The 15,886-nt window shown below is 42.1% G+C and overlaps 1 protein-coding gene across 11 annotated transcripts in view; it reads right to left on the bottom strand.

Annotated features, from left to right (window-relative positions):
• Positions 1-15,886, bottom strand: part of TRERF1 (transcriptional regulating factor 1) — a 319,667-nt gene that overhangs the window by 45,866 nt on the left and 257,915 nt on the right. For 6 of the 11 annotated variants that reach the window (XM_016431075.2, XM_056818241.1, XM_056818244.1 and 3 more), the window contains 4 exons: positions 6,590-8,350; positions 4,538-4,584; positions 2,698-2,848; positions 1,331-1,642 (listed from right to left, as the gene is read on the bottom strand). In XM_016431075.2, coding sequence (XP_016286561.2) covers positions 1,331-1,642; positions 2,698-2,848; positions 4,538-4,584; positions 6,590-8,077 — 1,998 coding nt within the window. In that variant the 5' untranslated portion in view covers positions 8,078-8,350. The remainder of the gene's footprint in view (positions 1-1,330; positions 1,643-2,697; positions 2,849-4,537; positions 4,585-6,589; positions 8,351-15,886) is intronic. The other 5 variants (XM_056818246.1, XM_056818247.1, XM_056818245.1 and 2 more) reach the window with 2 other exon arrangements.

Raw genomic sequence — 15,886 nt, forward strand, 5'->3', positions numbered from 1 at the left:
AGGAGAGAAAGAGGAAGGTAGAGAGAGGGAGGAAAAGAGAGAAAGAGAGAGAGAGAGAGAGAGAGAGAGAGAGAGAGAGAGAGAGAGAGAGAGAGAGAGAGAGAGAGAGAGAGAGAGAGAAGAGAGAGAGAGAGAGAGAGAGAGAGAAAGAGAGAGAGAGAAAGAGAGAGAGAGAGAGAGAGAGAGAGAGAGAGAGAGAGAGAGAGAGAGAGAGAGAGAGAGAGAGAGAGAGAGGCAGGCAGAGGCACTAGAGTATAGGGAACACCATCATATTACTCATAATAAATAGCATTTATATAGTGCTTAAATTTAAGGTTGGCAAAGCACTTTATATATGGTATCTCCTTTGATCACTTTTTCTTCCTTGTCTGTTCTACCAGTAAAGTTAGTGGACAAGGACAAACAGGAGGGCTACAGAACCATCCAAATCTGAAGGCAAGTCAAGAAAAGCTCCTCATGGATGGGCATGAGAGAGGCAGGGATTCCCTTTCTATAGTAAAGTGTCTCTATACTATAACCCTTACTCTCCTTTTCCTGGCAACCCACAGGTCTCCTGGCATTCTAAATGAACACTTACACTGACTGAAGCTCTTCTCATCAGCCTGTAGTTCTGCTGTGCTTATAGACTTTTCAGATTTTTCTGGGTCTTTTCACTGCCTTCTCTTATGATTCACTACCCCTGTCAAGCCACAATCTTTATTTTCCTCGATAGCCACTGACTCTAGTAATCGCTGCTAAGGGCATCCTCAGCCACCCTGCTCAGACACATGAAGGAAGAGGAGTGGGGGAGGCAGAGTATGTGACACAGGCAAGCTCTTAGACAATCATTAAGGGTCAGAGCTGTGCCCACTGTTCAGATATGGGAAGGAGGAGCATCTTCCCTCTGGAGCCAAGCTGCATGGATAGAGCTGCCAACAGATGGACAGACAGACAAGCACATGGATTATAGGAGAGATAGAGAAAGAAAGAAAAATTCACAGCAGCAGCAAGCAGAAAAACAAAGATCTTTGCTTTCTGGAGATGTTCAAGGCATTGATATGGTAGGTCTCCTGAGAGACAGATGGTAGGTATGACCAGGAATGCCAGCAATCAGCCTGGTAGACTTTTTTCCCAGGTAGATTATTAAGTTCTGAGGTCTACAACAGAGGAAGAAAACAACATGAGGGGCACAAGACCCCCCACTGTTTCTTTCTGCTTTCTTTCTCTGAGGAGAAAGGGCAGGACCATAGCACTAGGTTCAGTGCTTCTTTGGGAAAGCAGTCCTCCCCTCTCCAAGAAAGCAAAGATATTTTCACCCTTGCAGTCAGGGTGGGAGAGAGCAGCAACTCACAGAGGGTGCACAGGGGGCAGCCACTTTGGGTGAATTCGGGGGAGAGAGGGTCATCCTCACGAGAACGGGCATCTCGTCGTCCGACATGGAGCTGGCCGGCTTGTCTCTGGCAGCAGTGATGTTGTTGGTGATGACCTGTGGACTGGGCTCAGGTGAGAGAAGCTTGACAGGGACAGACACGGGCATGACGATAGGAAGGGGGTTTTCCACCTCAGGAGGGAGCTGCGACTGGGGCGGCAGCGGTGGCGGCGGTGGCTGCTGCTGCTGGGGTGGCAGAGGTGGCTGGAGCTGCAGAGCCTTCTCTCCTTCCTCCTACACAGACAATTAAAGCCCTTGATCCCTGGTCCCAGAATAGCCCTCACCAGGGAATATAGTTCTTTCCTTTGTAATGTTTCAGCATGTTGGTTTATTCAGACCTTTCCTTAACTTCTCTGAGATCGAGTTTTCTAATCTATAAAATGAAGAGAGTGATCTTTGCTTCTATGGCCACACAGGAATTGAGAGGAGAAAATGAAATGATGGAAAGGAAAGCAGGAAGCACTCTGAAGTTACAGTTGCCCAGTAAAGGCAAAGTAAACCACCACGTATTCTTTCCACTGGTGTGGGGGAGAAATGGGGTGTGCTCCTTCATCAAATATTTTGCTTAGAGAGCTACAGAATGTACTATATTGTATGTATACTATGTTATATAACACACACACACACAACACACTATATATATTATATGTCACAACCTGTTTTAGTTAGAACCCAGACAAAAATACACACAAGCTGATGACCAGAAAACGTTTGGACTTTGGAGTACCCCAGGATCCTCAGTACAGGCGTCACTCATTCCTCCAATACAGAAGCAGAAACACATCAGTGAATTAAGAATTCTGGTCTAGAGATTATGGGATAAATCTGTTTTTACCATATCACAATGTTTTATTTTTTATGCCTTGGATGAATTGTGTCTTAAACATCATCCATTCAATTCAATAAACATTTTCTGTGCTATCATGTGCCAGGTACTGCACTATGCACTGGGGATACACTAAGAAAAAAGTAAAGTAAAACAGTACCTTGCCTTCAAGGTGCTTATAATTTAAAGGCAGCACAATGTGGCTGATATTCCTATTTCTTTGGTCCTGGCCCATTATTATAATCTATGTTGCCAGTCCAATGGGGAGCCATACTGGCAAGGCTAGTCAGCAGAGAGTAACAAACCCAAGTCCTACCAATCCTGTGGTCTGATGCAAAGGCTGTGGGAGTCTTTAGCTGCCTCCCCAAGCATCAGGCTGAATTCTTAGACAACACAATCTGAGCAGCTGCAAAGCATAGTAAGCAGCACACATCAGCCTGGAAGTCCTCCCTCTGTCCCTTACCTGCTTGAAGTTGGGGGAGGCTCGCATGCCCCCGTGCGACCTCATATGGCCGTTCAGGGCAGGCAGACTCTTGAACTCCTTGAAGCAGATGGAACACGTCAATTTGTTCTTAGCATCGAGTTGTTCCCCAAATGCCCCTGGGGGCTGAGCACTGCCCAGAGAGCAGATCAAGAGAGAGTAAGGACCAAGAGAACAGACAGACACATTGTGTAGGGAAGGGAAGGTAGTGACTAGTCTAAGAATACTTTGGCCCTTTTTTTTAGCTTTCATCCTGACTGATTTATTTTATCTTTCTCCCCACCAAAGTATTAAGCCTATTTTACAGAAAACAGACCTCCAGCTCAGAAGGATTTAGTCCTATATTCATGTAGGAATTACATAAATTCTGACATGGGCTGAAATGAAGTAGCACTATTAATCCCCAGAGCTCTGCTTTTTAGTTTTTCCCAACTTATCTGAAGCCTATATGGTCTTTTTTTTTTAATTTTAATTGTTTCCACATGTCAATACAATTTTTAATACTTGTTTTTTGACGTTCCACAACCTATGTTCTCATTCCATCCTCTCTCCTTTCCCCCTCCCCAAGAAAGCAAATAATAAGATCTAGGTTGTACATATATTGTCATGCAATACATATTTCCATGTTCCTCGTGTTGTAAAACAGAGCCTACTTAGCCTTTAGAGAATAGCTCAGGTCCTAACTACTTGCTGATAAGGACTCCAGCTTCCTTCAGAATCTCCCTTTTCTAACTTCTTTGGCATACCTAACATATACTATGTATTACATTTCTTTCTCTTTTGTGCTTGTCTTTAATCTTTCTGTTCCTGGACTTTCTCCCCTGGTAGACTATAAACTAGTTCTGGGGCAAAATAATATCTTCTTCTTCTTTTGTATGCCACAATGTAACTTTTTTCTTTTAAAAAATTATCTTTATTCATGTCTTTGATTCAATATGTGAATCAAAGACCAATCAACACAAAGAAGCAAAGAAGGCATTAATTGGAAGTCTTGCATATCTCTACACTCTGACCAAGCAAGATTGTCCAGATCACTGCTATATCTCCAATTCTACTCAAACTGGAGACCAGGGTGTCACTAACACTGCATATTGAGATGTTCAGGTGAGAAGACATGCTCTTTTCCTGATTGAATTCCTTCTATTTCTCCAGTTTACTTTTATCTGACTTCTTAAGTATCAAACAAAGTCCAAAGAAAACTTGGGGTTGGCCTGATTAAAGAATTTTCTGAGGAATTGGTTCTTTGGGCTTTGGATGTTTTGTGGGGGTTTTGACCAGGATGAAGTTCAGATTGAGATATATGATACAATCTAGTTGACAAGGCAAACAAAGCCAAGAACTAACAATGTAATTAACAGGCGTTCAATGAATGTTTTCAGATTCACGGCCAAATAACTTTTAGAGGCAGAATGATGTGTGGTCAAGTTTTGCTTTAGACAATTTACTAGTTATATGACCTCAGTCAAGACAAATTAAATCTCTTGAATCTTATTTACTCATCTATAAAATGAAAATAGAGGAATATATTGTTTTAAGAATCATATGGATTTGTAATCTCTATGTAGGGTTTTGCAAATCACTATATAGTAAGAAACGCCATTATTGTTATGACTCTATGTAGGGTTTTGCAAATCACTATATAGTAAGAAAAGCCATTATTGTTATGACTAAATAGAACATGTTTCTTCATTATCAAAAATAAAATTTCCTTATGAAACCATCATTAAGAAATATATCAGTGGGCATGACCCAGGCCTCTCCCTACCCCACTCCTAAATTCTCCAATATGTTCCCAAGGTGGAGTTCTGAGTATTCACCTTACCTTGGATCAGGGGACACTGGCTGGGCTCGGCCATCAGAGAGATGCATCTTGGTTTTGAAGAAAACAGGATAGAGAAAGAAGGGAAAGATGATGAAGAGGGAAATGAAAAGGAGAAAGAGACAGAAAGAATATGAATGTATATTTATGAAGGAAGGGGAACCAGAGCACCAAGGATGCAGTGGCTTCCAAAGCACTGTTCCCAACCTGAGACTTCATCTCCCTTTTAGACTACAGGTATCCCTTCCACATCCTAGGGAGTCGGGGTAGAAGGGATACCTGTATATATATTCTCCCTGTATATATTTCCCCCCTTCCTTTTCCTACAGTTTCTAGTTCCAAACTTCCTAACTTGAATATCACTGCCCTTACCTTTGGGGCATTCTCTATGTAAAAATTAAATACTATTCATCATTTGTACTCCATCCCAACCTCACCGTCAACCATCTTCCCATATCTATTTAATTTCTAAAAATTAGGAAACACGACATTAAATTAAGAGAAGCCTGCCACAAGTTCTTTTGGGCTCAAAAATATCGAGAAGAACTTGAGGTGTAGTAGATAGAAATGTTCAGACATTTACTATCTGGGTGATCCTCTAACAAGTCATATAACCTCTCTCTGCCTCAGTTTCTTCAATTACAAAATGGGTATGATAGTAGCGCCTACCTCTCAGGGTTATTATGAGAATTAATTGGGATAATAATTGTAAAATGCTTAGATATTAGTAGGTGTTATATAAATGTTGACTATCATTATTATTAAAAATTAAATTAGTACTATTAAAAATTAACAAGTATCATTGCACAGTGCCTGACACATAATAGGCGCTATAAAAATGCTTATTCCCTTCTCTTTTCCAGTTCCTAAATTATTTTCTAACTAACCATGGGGATGCTAGTTGGTGTTTGTGACTAAGATCATGGATTATGATTTAGAGTTTGAAGGAACCTTAAAGGATCAAATGAGATAATAACTGGAAAGTGCTTAGCACAGTGCTTGGCACACAGTAAACACTATATAAATTCTAGCTATCATCATCATCATCATCATCATCATCATCATCATCATCATCATCATGCCAACCCCCTTGAGGAAATTGGGGCTGTGAGAGTTAAAGTGACTTTCTCACAGGCACCCAAGCCAATAGGTATGAGAAGTAGGATTTGAGCATAGGTCTACCCGACTCCAAGGCCAGCACTCTACCCACTATACAATGCTGCCTCACTTAAAAAGTGTCATATTGAAGAAAAGAGAAACAATCTGTTCCCAGGGTCAGATGCGGACACTGGACAAATTATTCAATTGTTGTTGTTCAGTCTTTTCAATCTGACATTTTGTGACCCCCATTTGGGGCTTTCTTGGCAAAGACACTGGAGTAGTTTCCTGTTTCCTTCTCTAGCTCTTTCTACAGATAAAGAAACTGAGGCCAACAGGGTAAAGTGACTTGCCCATTGTCTGAGACTGGATTTGAACACAGGAAGATGAGGCTTCCTGACTCTAAGCACTGTGCCACCTATTGTTGCCCCCAAATTCCTGGATATCTCTGGCATCCTCTCACCCACCAAGTGGTATCACTCTCCTACTTTCTGATGCCCACCTCAATGCCTCAAGAACCAGGGTTGCAGGCTCCATTGCCAAATAATATTGCTCTGAATTCCCCCTATAATAAGTCTCTGATGATCTCTGTTAACTCTATCAAAGACTTAAGAGATAAGCCTTTCTAGGGGATTGTATACTACCCCAGAGCGACTTTTAGTAGTTAGAAAAACATTCAAGGTTCCAGAGATTGAAGCTTTAATAGAATTCCTAGCTATGTGACCCTGGGCAAGTCACTTAATCCCAACTGCCTAGCCCTTATTGCTCTTCTGCCTTAGAACCAAAAACACAATGTTGAGTCAGACACAAGTCCAACAACTAAATAAACAACAATAATCTGAAGGGCTATATGCTACGCACATAGAAAAAAGTTCTACTTCCCCCAATACATCCCTCCACCCCATCCCCCCACTCCACACTGCCACCTGTGTAAGAGCTAAAGATTCATGAGGATACCTGGGACCACACAGAGCCAGGAGACAGCTGCGGGTGCGGGGGTCCTTTGCTGTTGAGGTGAATCCCCACTTGTGACAGGAGAGGTCTATGGGTGAGACTGTTGCCCACTGAGTTCATCTCCTCCACCCCTGGGTCGGGGAGCCCCAGTCCGCCATGGGAGGCCAGCATGGCTTGCCGGTCACCCTGGTAACTCTTCTGTTGCACATTGTCCCGATGCTGTTGCTGCTGCTGCTGCTGCTGCTGCAGGAGGCTCTGCTGGTAGAAGTGCCGGCTGTACTGCGGCTGAGGGTCCTGATAGAAGTACTGGGGCACAGATCCCAGCTGGATGAGCTGGACTGGGTGGCTGGCCTGCTCCTGGGAGTACTGGTGGGGATCATGCACAGATTTGGGGCCAGGCTCCCTGTGATAGGAGGAGGGCTGGAGTTGCATTGGTGGCGGCTGTGGCTGCTGCTGCTGCTGCTGCTGTAACTGGGGCATCATGGGCTGTGTTGGATAATAATGAGGTAATTGTATGGAGCAGGGTCGCTGGGGGGGCGGTGGTGGCAGCAGCTGCTGGGCCCTGCTCTGCTGCTGCTGCTGCTGCTGTTGCTGCTGCTGCTGCTGCATATCTGGGATGGGAATCCGCTGCTGTCCTGACTGGGGCTGCTGCAGGTAGTAGTGGGCCTGTTGCATCTGTGGCATCGGCTGGGGCAGCATCTGCTGGCTCTGCATGGGCTGGCCACCCTGGGCGGGCATCTGGGCCATCTGCTGTTGGTAGTCATAGTACAGATGGGCTTGGGAGGGGTGCTGCCCGCCCTGCAGAGCTGGTGGTCTTGGTGGACCGTTGGCAAAACCAGTATGGGCCTGATGGGGTATCTGCTGGTAGCGGGGGGGTACGGCGGGAGGCGCGGTCACTGCCTGAGGTTCGGAGGGCTTCTGGGACAGTAACTGGCGGAGGGCACTGTCATTGCTACCGTCCATCACTGATGACTGGCTGTGGAGCACCTGGGCCATGTTGTTGACCTGGATCCTCAGGTTCTGGTTGGCAAACACCTGGGTGAAAGAGTCCAATTTGTGGAGGACACCACTGGTGATCTTCTGGGCCCGGAGGTCACTGGCCTGAGGATAGGCGTACGGGTAGCCTTCAGCAGGCTCCACCTGAGCAGATGCCCCCCACATCACATTGGGGTTGGTGAGTCCACCACGCAGCTGGATGTGATTGTTTGGTCCAGCATGGCCCCCCCAACTCTCTTGCCTTGAGTTGTCCATCAAGCCAAGATTCTTGGAACCAGTTGCCAGGCCCAGGCTTTCCTGAGAGTCCTGGGGGAAGTGGGGAGAGAGGGGAGAGGTCTGGGAAGCTTCCATGCCACCCCCAGCTGACGCAGTGCCCCCATAACTGTGGTTGATCCCATTGCCCCCACTCAGAGCATTGTGTGGTGGCTGTTGGTAGTAAAGGTTCTCATTACCATGGACTGTATGATTAGCTTTGTACATCTGCTGATCCCCCATGACTCCCTACTTGGTCCTAAATGCAGAGGCACCAAAACCATTAAAAATAAAGGGGAGAGGGGAGAGAAGGACAAGAAAAATAGAATAAAACCCTGAGATAGGCTGAGAGTTGCTACTGGAGCTACTCGACAGCTGAGGAGTACATAGACATGGCGGGAGCCGGGGGCTCCTTGTCAACCCACGACACCGATGGCCAGTGCAGATGGCTTCACGTCTTCACAAGGGTCAGGGCACAGGCCAAAGGCTGAATGGTCAATGAGATGCAATTCACGCCTGGAAGAAAAAAAAAAGGGAGAGGGGATGAAAATGCTAGCTTTTTCTTAGAAAAGCACAGGTGCTGTTCCAGGCAAGTCAATGAAAAAAAACCACTATGATCATTATGATTAGGTTGGGGGGTCTTAGTCTCTCCTGTAAAATGAATGGATCTCTAAGGTTCCTTTCAGCTCTTAACATTTTATGACTCTCTAAGACCTAAAGCATGCTAGAGGAGAAAGAATATAGGTCCTCTGTTGTCACAGGCCTTGGGGGGGGAAACCCTGCCTCTGTGACCTTGAGCAAGTCACCAAATTTCCTCAGCTCCTTCATCACACAAAGAGATCAACGAGCTGGACAGAAAATGCTGTGAGCAACACCTCTGATTCTTTTTATGAGAATCTGAACACCTTTGTATATCTATTTAGTGGGTCAGATTGCTAGAAAGTGACTTGTCTTCTTCCAATGATCAGTTTAAGTTCATCTGCTCACTGATTTTACTGAATTACTGGGTATCTCAAAATCATTATGTTAAAATTTAAACTTATCTTTCTCCTGAAAACCTTCCATTTTCAAATTTCCCTAATTTCCATAGAAGGCACCACCATTTTCCCACAGTCCTAAGTTTGTAACCCCAACACCATCCTTGACTCCTCACTTTCTCCCATCCCCAAAATGCAATCAGTTGCTAAATCTTACTATATCTGCCTTTACAGCATCTCTCACACCTGACTCCTCTCCCTTAACATAGTTACCACCTTAGCTTAGATCTCCATCTACATCATTGCAATAGATCCTCTTCTAAGGGAAGCTAGGTAGCACACTGGACAGAGAGCCAGGCCTGAAGTTGGGAGGACCTGAGTTCAAGACTGACCTAAGGGTATGGAGACTGTCTCATTTTCTTCTGTTTTATCTCTAACACCAAGTACCAATGCCTGGCATTGCAGTTGGTACAAGGTGCTTAATAAAGTCTTGTGAAATGAATACATGAACTAATTATTAATTGGTTTCTGTTGAAAGGCATAGTATATGGAGCCTTTGGGTCAGAAGACCTGGGTTCAATCCCCACTGATATACACTGGTTGTATAACCTCAGATAACCTCTGTGTTCTAATTGCGATATTATTCAGTCATGTCTGACTCTTCATGACCCCTTTTAGGGTTTAGTTGGCAGAGATAATGGAGTGGTTTATCATTATCTTCTCCATCTTATTTGACAGATGAGGAAACTGAGGCAAACAGGGTGATATAACTTGCTCACAGTCACATAGCTATTAGGTGTCTGAGGCTAGATTTGAACTCACGAAGATGAGTTTCTTGATTTCAGGCCAGTTATTCTAACCACTGCATCACCTGGCTGCCATAAATTACAGGAAAAAGGCAGACCTTCATTGGTAAAGTAAATTTCTATAAATGAAATTCAGGTCTTCCTGACTCTAGGTCTGGTGCTCTATCCTCTTCTCCTTGCATGATTATTTCACTTAATAGAGGTCCAGCTCCTATCTCTATTTCTAGTTGATGACACATTTATTTTGTTAATGCTCCTGAATTATTTTAGGTGCCAAGTTTGCATCTTGTTTTCTTAACTAGATTATAAAATCTTGGGGAAAGGATTCATAACTTGGACTTCTTTTGCCCTACATAAAAGACTTGCAACCCTAGACCTTGTGAGACAAACATTTTACTCATTAGACAGCTTCTTTTGACCCACTCTCACCCATTCAGGAACTAAGTGTCATTCAAGAAGAGTGAAAGATAAACTAATGGATAGCCATGGTGCTAACTGGAACCCATGAAATGTAAAAAGCCTACCGAACTTTGGGCAGATTTTCTATGGATGAACATGGGCAAAGAAGGGCACAGAATGCCAAGGCTTGGCTAAGCTGTGATCTATACTGAAGGATGGATGGATATCTATCATGAAAAGATCATAAACCCACTGCAATTGTCAAGCACTGTGACTCCAGGAATATGCCTAAAATTACCAGTAACAAATCCTTCCATATAACGAAGTATCCTGGCCCTATGGAATCCCTGGTGCACCATAATATTCCTCACAATCTTCCCATCATATTTATTTCTCCTTCCCTGGCAACTCATCTGTCTCACAGTATTATATACTTATATATATATATACATATATATATATATTATATCTTATACATTTATCCCATTCTATTCTGTATCATGTCTATTGCTGTTGTTTAGTCATTTCAATTGTATCTGATCCTTCTTGACTCATTTTGAGTTTTCTTGACAAAGATACTGTGTTTTGTCATTTTCTTCTCCAACTCATTTGATAGATGAGGAAATGGAGGCAAACAGGAAGAAGAGACTTGCCCAGGGTCACAAAGTTACTAAGTGTCTGAGGCCAGATTTGAACTCAAAAAGAGGAGTCTTCCTGACTCCAGACCCAGTATTCTGTCTACTGCACACTGTCATGTTTATCTCACAAATTTTTGCTTCCACATGGGATGTTATGACCAAAGAACTCACTGCCAAGTAGGCAGACTTTTGGTGAGGATTCTCTCTGTACTTAGCTGGGCAAGTTCTGAGAAAGCAAGCAGTGTCTGTGGCTGGGACCATATCCAAAGCCTTTCCATTAGAACAGAATCAGCCAATTACATTGCTCTGGTGCAGACTTTGTGGGTCAACTCAACTCCTGGGTCAGGTGGTTAGGAGTAGGCCCTACACATTATAAAGAATTCTATAGCAGGAGTGATATAAAAAATAACATATAAAATGCCATTAGAAAAATGTATGACAAGGAGAAAAGAAAAGGGCCCATCAAAGAGTAATAGTTAAGCAATGATTAATGCACATGGTACATTGGTACCTACACAATGTTGAGAGAACTTAAAGAAGGATTCAAGAATGTTTGGTGGGCCTCTTTGGCAGAATCATGGGAATTAATGAATCAACATACACTTGTTTGTTTGTTTTTTTTAATCCTGACTTTTGCTGTGTGACCCTGAGCAAGTTACTTAATCCTAATTGCCTGTATCTAATGGCTCTTCTATTGATACTAAGACAGATGGTAAAAATTTAAAAAACAAAAATAAAAAACAAGGGGGCAGCTGGATGGCTCAGTGGATTGAGAGCCAGTCCCAGATGGGAGGCCCTAGGTTCAAATTTGACATCAGAACCCCCATTGCCTAGTCCTTACCACTCTTCTGTCTTAGAACCAATACACTGTATTAATTCTAAGATGGAAGGTAAGAGTTTAAAAAGAAAACAACTCTTACTTTCTATTTTAGTAACAACTCAGAACAGAAGGACAAGGCTAACAGGGTGTTAAGTGACTTGCCCAGGGTCATTCAGCTAGGAAGTATCTGAACCCAGGTCCTCCTGACTCCAGCCCTGGCACTCTATCCACCATGCTACCTCGCTGCTCCTCCACATGCACTTATTAAGTGCCTACTGTGTGTAAGCTACTGTACTAGGCTCTAAGGATATAAAGTCAAAAGTAAAACAGCACCTGCCCTCAAGGAGCTTACAATCTAGCTGAGGGATATGAAATATACAAATATAAGTATGGTAGAAAAATGTGGACAAGAGTTGCTCAAGACAGGCAGGAATTGAAAAGTACCCACATGGATGAAATCACAGTTCCTTCTGAGCATTAAAGTATACACATCTCTTCTCCCTTATTATACTGTAAGGTATTAGAAGGCAGCAACCTCATATTTATTTAGCTGTGATTCTGATGTCCTAGAAAAGTGTGAAGCACATTGTAAATGTTTAGCAACTGCTTACTGAATGAATGTTCTCCATCGAACAGTAAGCAAAGAAGATGCCTGTCAGAGAGGGGGCATAGCTTTAAAAAGCCAGAGAGGAAGTTGCTTTGGGCCTGTACTACTGCAGGGTTTGTTTGCTTACAATTCAGAAGGGGTTACACCCAGAGTCCACCAGATCACCCCAACTTGTTTTAAGATAGAAAAAAAAATTTCTCATTCCTTCTACGAACCCCAAAATATATAGACAGAGAGAAGAGATATTTCTACAGTGATTATGATGATCTAAAAAGCTCTGCTCTCTTGAGTCTATCAAAATTTTATTCAAATTCTTCAAGGGTTTCCTTATTCTGCTCCCCATTCAAGATGAGAGTGGGAGGAGAAGTTGCACTAAGCGAGTGTTCCCAGAATGTGGTTATATTTTCCATGGCCTCCATTAGAAATGTCGTCGGCTGATTGGACTTCTCATAAAGTCTACAGTGGGTATTTTATAATCCTGTAATCTGATTAACATGAACATGTGCTGCCAATAAAAATGATTAGACACACAGTCTCATCCAAGCCTTGGCCAGAGCAACCTCCCTTCTCTCTTCATCCTCTCTGAATCCATCTCAACCCACACAGCAGAGATGACACTGAATAGACCTCTGATGGGGCTTTGGTGATGGCTCTCCCAGCTGTGAACTACATTTTGTCAACCATCTGCATTTCCTTTTCCTTCCTGATGTGACAAATGCTGTCTCTCCATCTGCTATCAATAGTTTCCTTTCAAGATGGCAGCCCCACCCCAATTCATCCAGCAATCAAAATTTGGGGACCATAAGGGAGCTGGGCCCCACTTCTCAATCAGGAGACCCAGAACCAAGCTTTATCTGAGTAGAATATCACAAGCTGAACTCAATTAATACCATTATTCTCTGGGTCAGCAGACTCATAGTTTCTTTATTTATGTGTGTGTGTGTGTGTGTATATATATATATATATATTATGTATATATATACACACACACACACACGGATATATATATATATACACACACACACACACATATATACACATATATATTTGACAGGACAATAACATATAACATATATGTAGTTTATTTATAATAATTTAGTATATAAATTTTATTTATAATTTATTATTAATTATAACAATTTATTTGTAATATATTTATTTTTATATACTGTGTGTATACACATATGTCCTACTATATAATATATTAAATATAACTCCAGAAGTTAACATTATAAAGGAGTGTTTTGTTGTTGCTGCTGTTGTTTTTTAAATAGCTCTTATCCTCTATCTTAGTCTCAATTTTAAGGCAGAAGAGTGACAAGGGCTAGGCAATTGGAGGTAAGTGACTTGCCCAGAGTCACACAGCTAGGGAAGTGTTTGAGGTCATATTTGAACCCATATTCTCTTAGGTCCAGGTCTGATACTCTATCCCCTGTGCTACTTATCTGCCCCAAAGAGTGAGTTCTAAGGTTCTAAATAGTAGATACATGTTGATAATGGTTTGCCTAAATAAAAGATGATGCCACTAATGGAATTTCTGTATATGACCAAAAGGGGATGCATAGAATGAAGTTCTGCACCTCCAACCCTGCCCCCCCCCACACCCTCCCCAACCAAACAGAGAAAAATTAGGCTTGGAATTGTGGCAACAGCAAACCTCAGTTTCCCTAGCAAGACTGGATTAATCAAAGTAACTGGTTTATTTGTAGTCAAATGGCTTTGAAATATTTTCCTCTTAAAATAAGATGTTGGTGTTCTATTACCAACATGAAGTTATCTCATTTGGAGATTTTCTAGTCTCTCAGATTAAAATTTGTTTTGTTTTTGGGGAGTTAGGGAGGTCTGTGCTAGGTAATTGTCTATATATCATCCCAAATCTGGCCAAGACAACTCTTGCCTTTTTGAGATGTACTAACTCTATAGGAAAATATTTATGTTAGCTACTAATTCTGGATTCCCTTTGCTCTAGGGTATCACAGTACAATGGAAAGCTAGAGTCCAAATCTGGAGTTCAAAGAACTTGAGTTTGAATTATTCCAGATCTATTAATCACTCTGTAAAATCTAGGACAAAGCCCTTAACCTCTCTGGGTCTCAGTTTCCTCCTTGGTAAAATAGGGGTGACCATTTCAAACTGCATGATGTAGTGAGATATTCATCTATAAAATGAGCTAGAGAATGAAATGGCTAACCGTTAGAGTACCTTTGCCAAGAAAACCTCAAATGAGGTCACAAAGAGTCTGACATGACTGAAATGACTGAATAATAACCAAAGTGTTGATAGAATGTTGGACCTGATGTCAGGAAGATCTGGATTCAAATTTCAACTTGAGATATTAGCTATGTGACCCTGGGAAAGTCACTTAATCACCTTCTCTTGACCTCAGTTCTTTAGTTATAAAATGATGGGGTTGGAAAAGACAGACTTGAAGGACCCTTTCCAATCTATAAAATACTTTCAAGCTCTAAAACTATGATCTGTAGGCCCCTGCACAAAGTAGGCACTTGGTATTCACTGGCTCGACTGTCTCTTCTGACAGGAAAATACATGTAGAGAATCAACAGATCTGGATTCAAATCCCAAACCTACCACTTAACAGAGTCTCAAGAGTTGGAAAGAACTTGAGAGGTCAAGTTTGGCCTGTAGTTCATCCCTGACAAAAGGTCAGGCAGTTTCCATCTAAAAATCTCTCCTAGTAAACTGGAGGACCCCATTACCTCCTGTAGGTATCCATCATATTTCTGAACTGCTCAAATTGCTGTTTTAATGTAGTATTTCATTTTTTAAATTACATATAACACTTTTTTAAAAACCTTACCTTCCATCTTAGAATTAATATGAAATATCAGTTCCCAGTCAGAAGAATGGTAAGAGCTGGGAAATGTAATGTTAGTCACATAGCCAGGAAGAGTCTGAGGCAATATTTGAACCCAGAACCTCCCATCTCCAGGTCTAACTCTCTATCTACGGAACCACTTAGCTGCCCCCTATATTAACAATTTTTAACATTCATTTTCTAAAAATCCTCTCTCTCCATCACCTACCTGCTTCAGAAATTGCAAGCAATTTGACCTAGGTTACAAATGTGTGACATATCTCCATGTAGGTCATGTTGTGGAAGAAGACTCATATAAAACAAACAACAACAACAACAAAAAAAAACCAAAGCAAATAAAGAGAAAAAAAAGTATGCTTCTATCTGCATTCAGACTCCATCCAGAACTACTTAAATGGTTAAGAAATTTAACCTTATATGGAGCTGAAATCTGCTTTTGGCAACTTCCACTCATGACTCCTAATTCTGAACTATGGAGCTGATCCCAACCAGTCTAATCCCCCTTTCACACGAGTCATTCCCACCTGAAGACTGCTGTTAGGTTCCTCCAATTTAGTCTTCTCCAGTTCAGGTCAAACACTCCTAAGTCAAAACACAACTGATCTTATGGCATGAATTCTAGTCAAACCCAATGTCCTCTTTCTATGAGCCCTAGCTTTCCTTTGGCCTCAGTTTCCCCATCAGCAAAATAGAATTAATAATGAGCTAATTCAAATTGGCTAATTTAAAGCTAATGAGAAAACTAGGCATAGCTGTGCCAAATCTAGTGAGAGAATTCATATAACTCTTTATAGTTGCCTATATCGAGATCAGGGTTCATTATCATAATTATCCTCAGGGGCATACTCTAGGGGAATTAATTTGGCTTCCTTCAAAACTTCCTTCCATATAGTGGAGAAAAAGAAAGTCATGTCATATTTGGGCATCATTCATTCATCCCCATAGGTAGGCATTGCCTGAGCACCTACT

This window comes from Monodelphis domestica, chromosome 2, assembly GCF_027887165.1.
Source record: "Monodelphis domestica isolate mMonDom1 chromosome 2, mMonDom1.pri, whole genome shotgun sequence".
NCBI lineage: Eukaryota > Metazoa > Chordata > Mammalia > Didelphimorphia > Didelphidae > Monodelphis > Monodelphis domestica.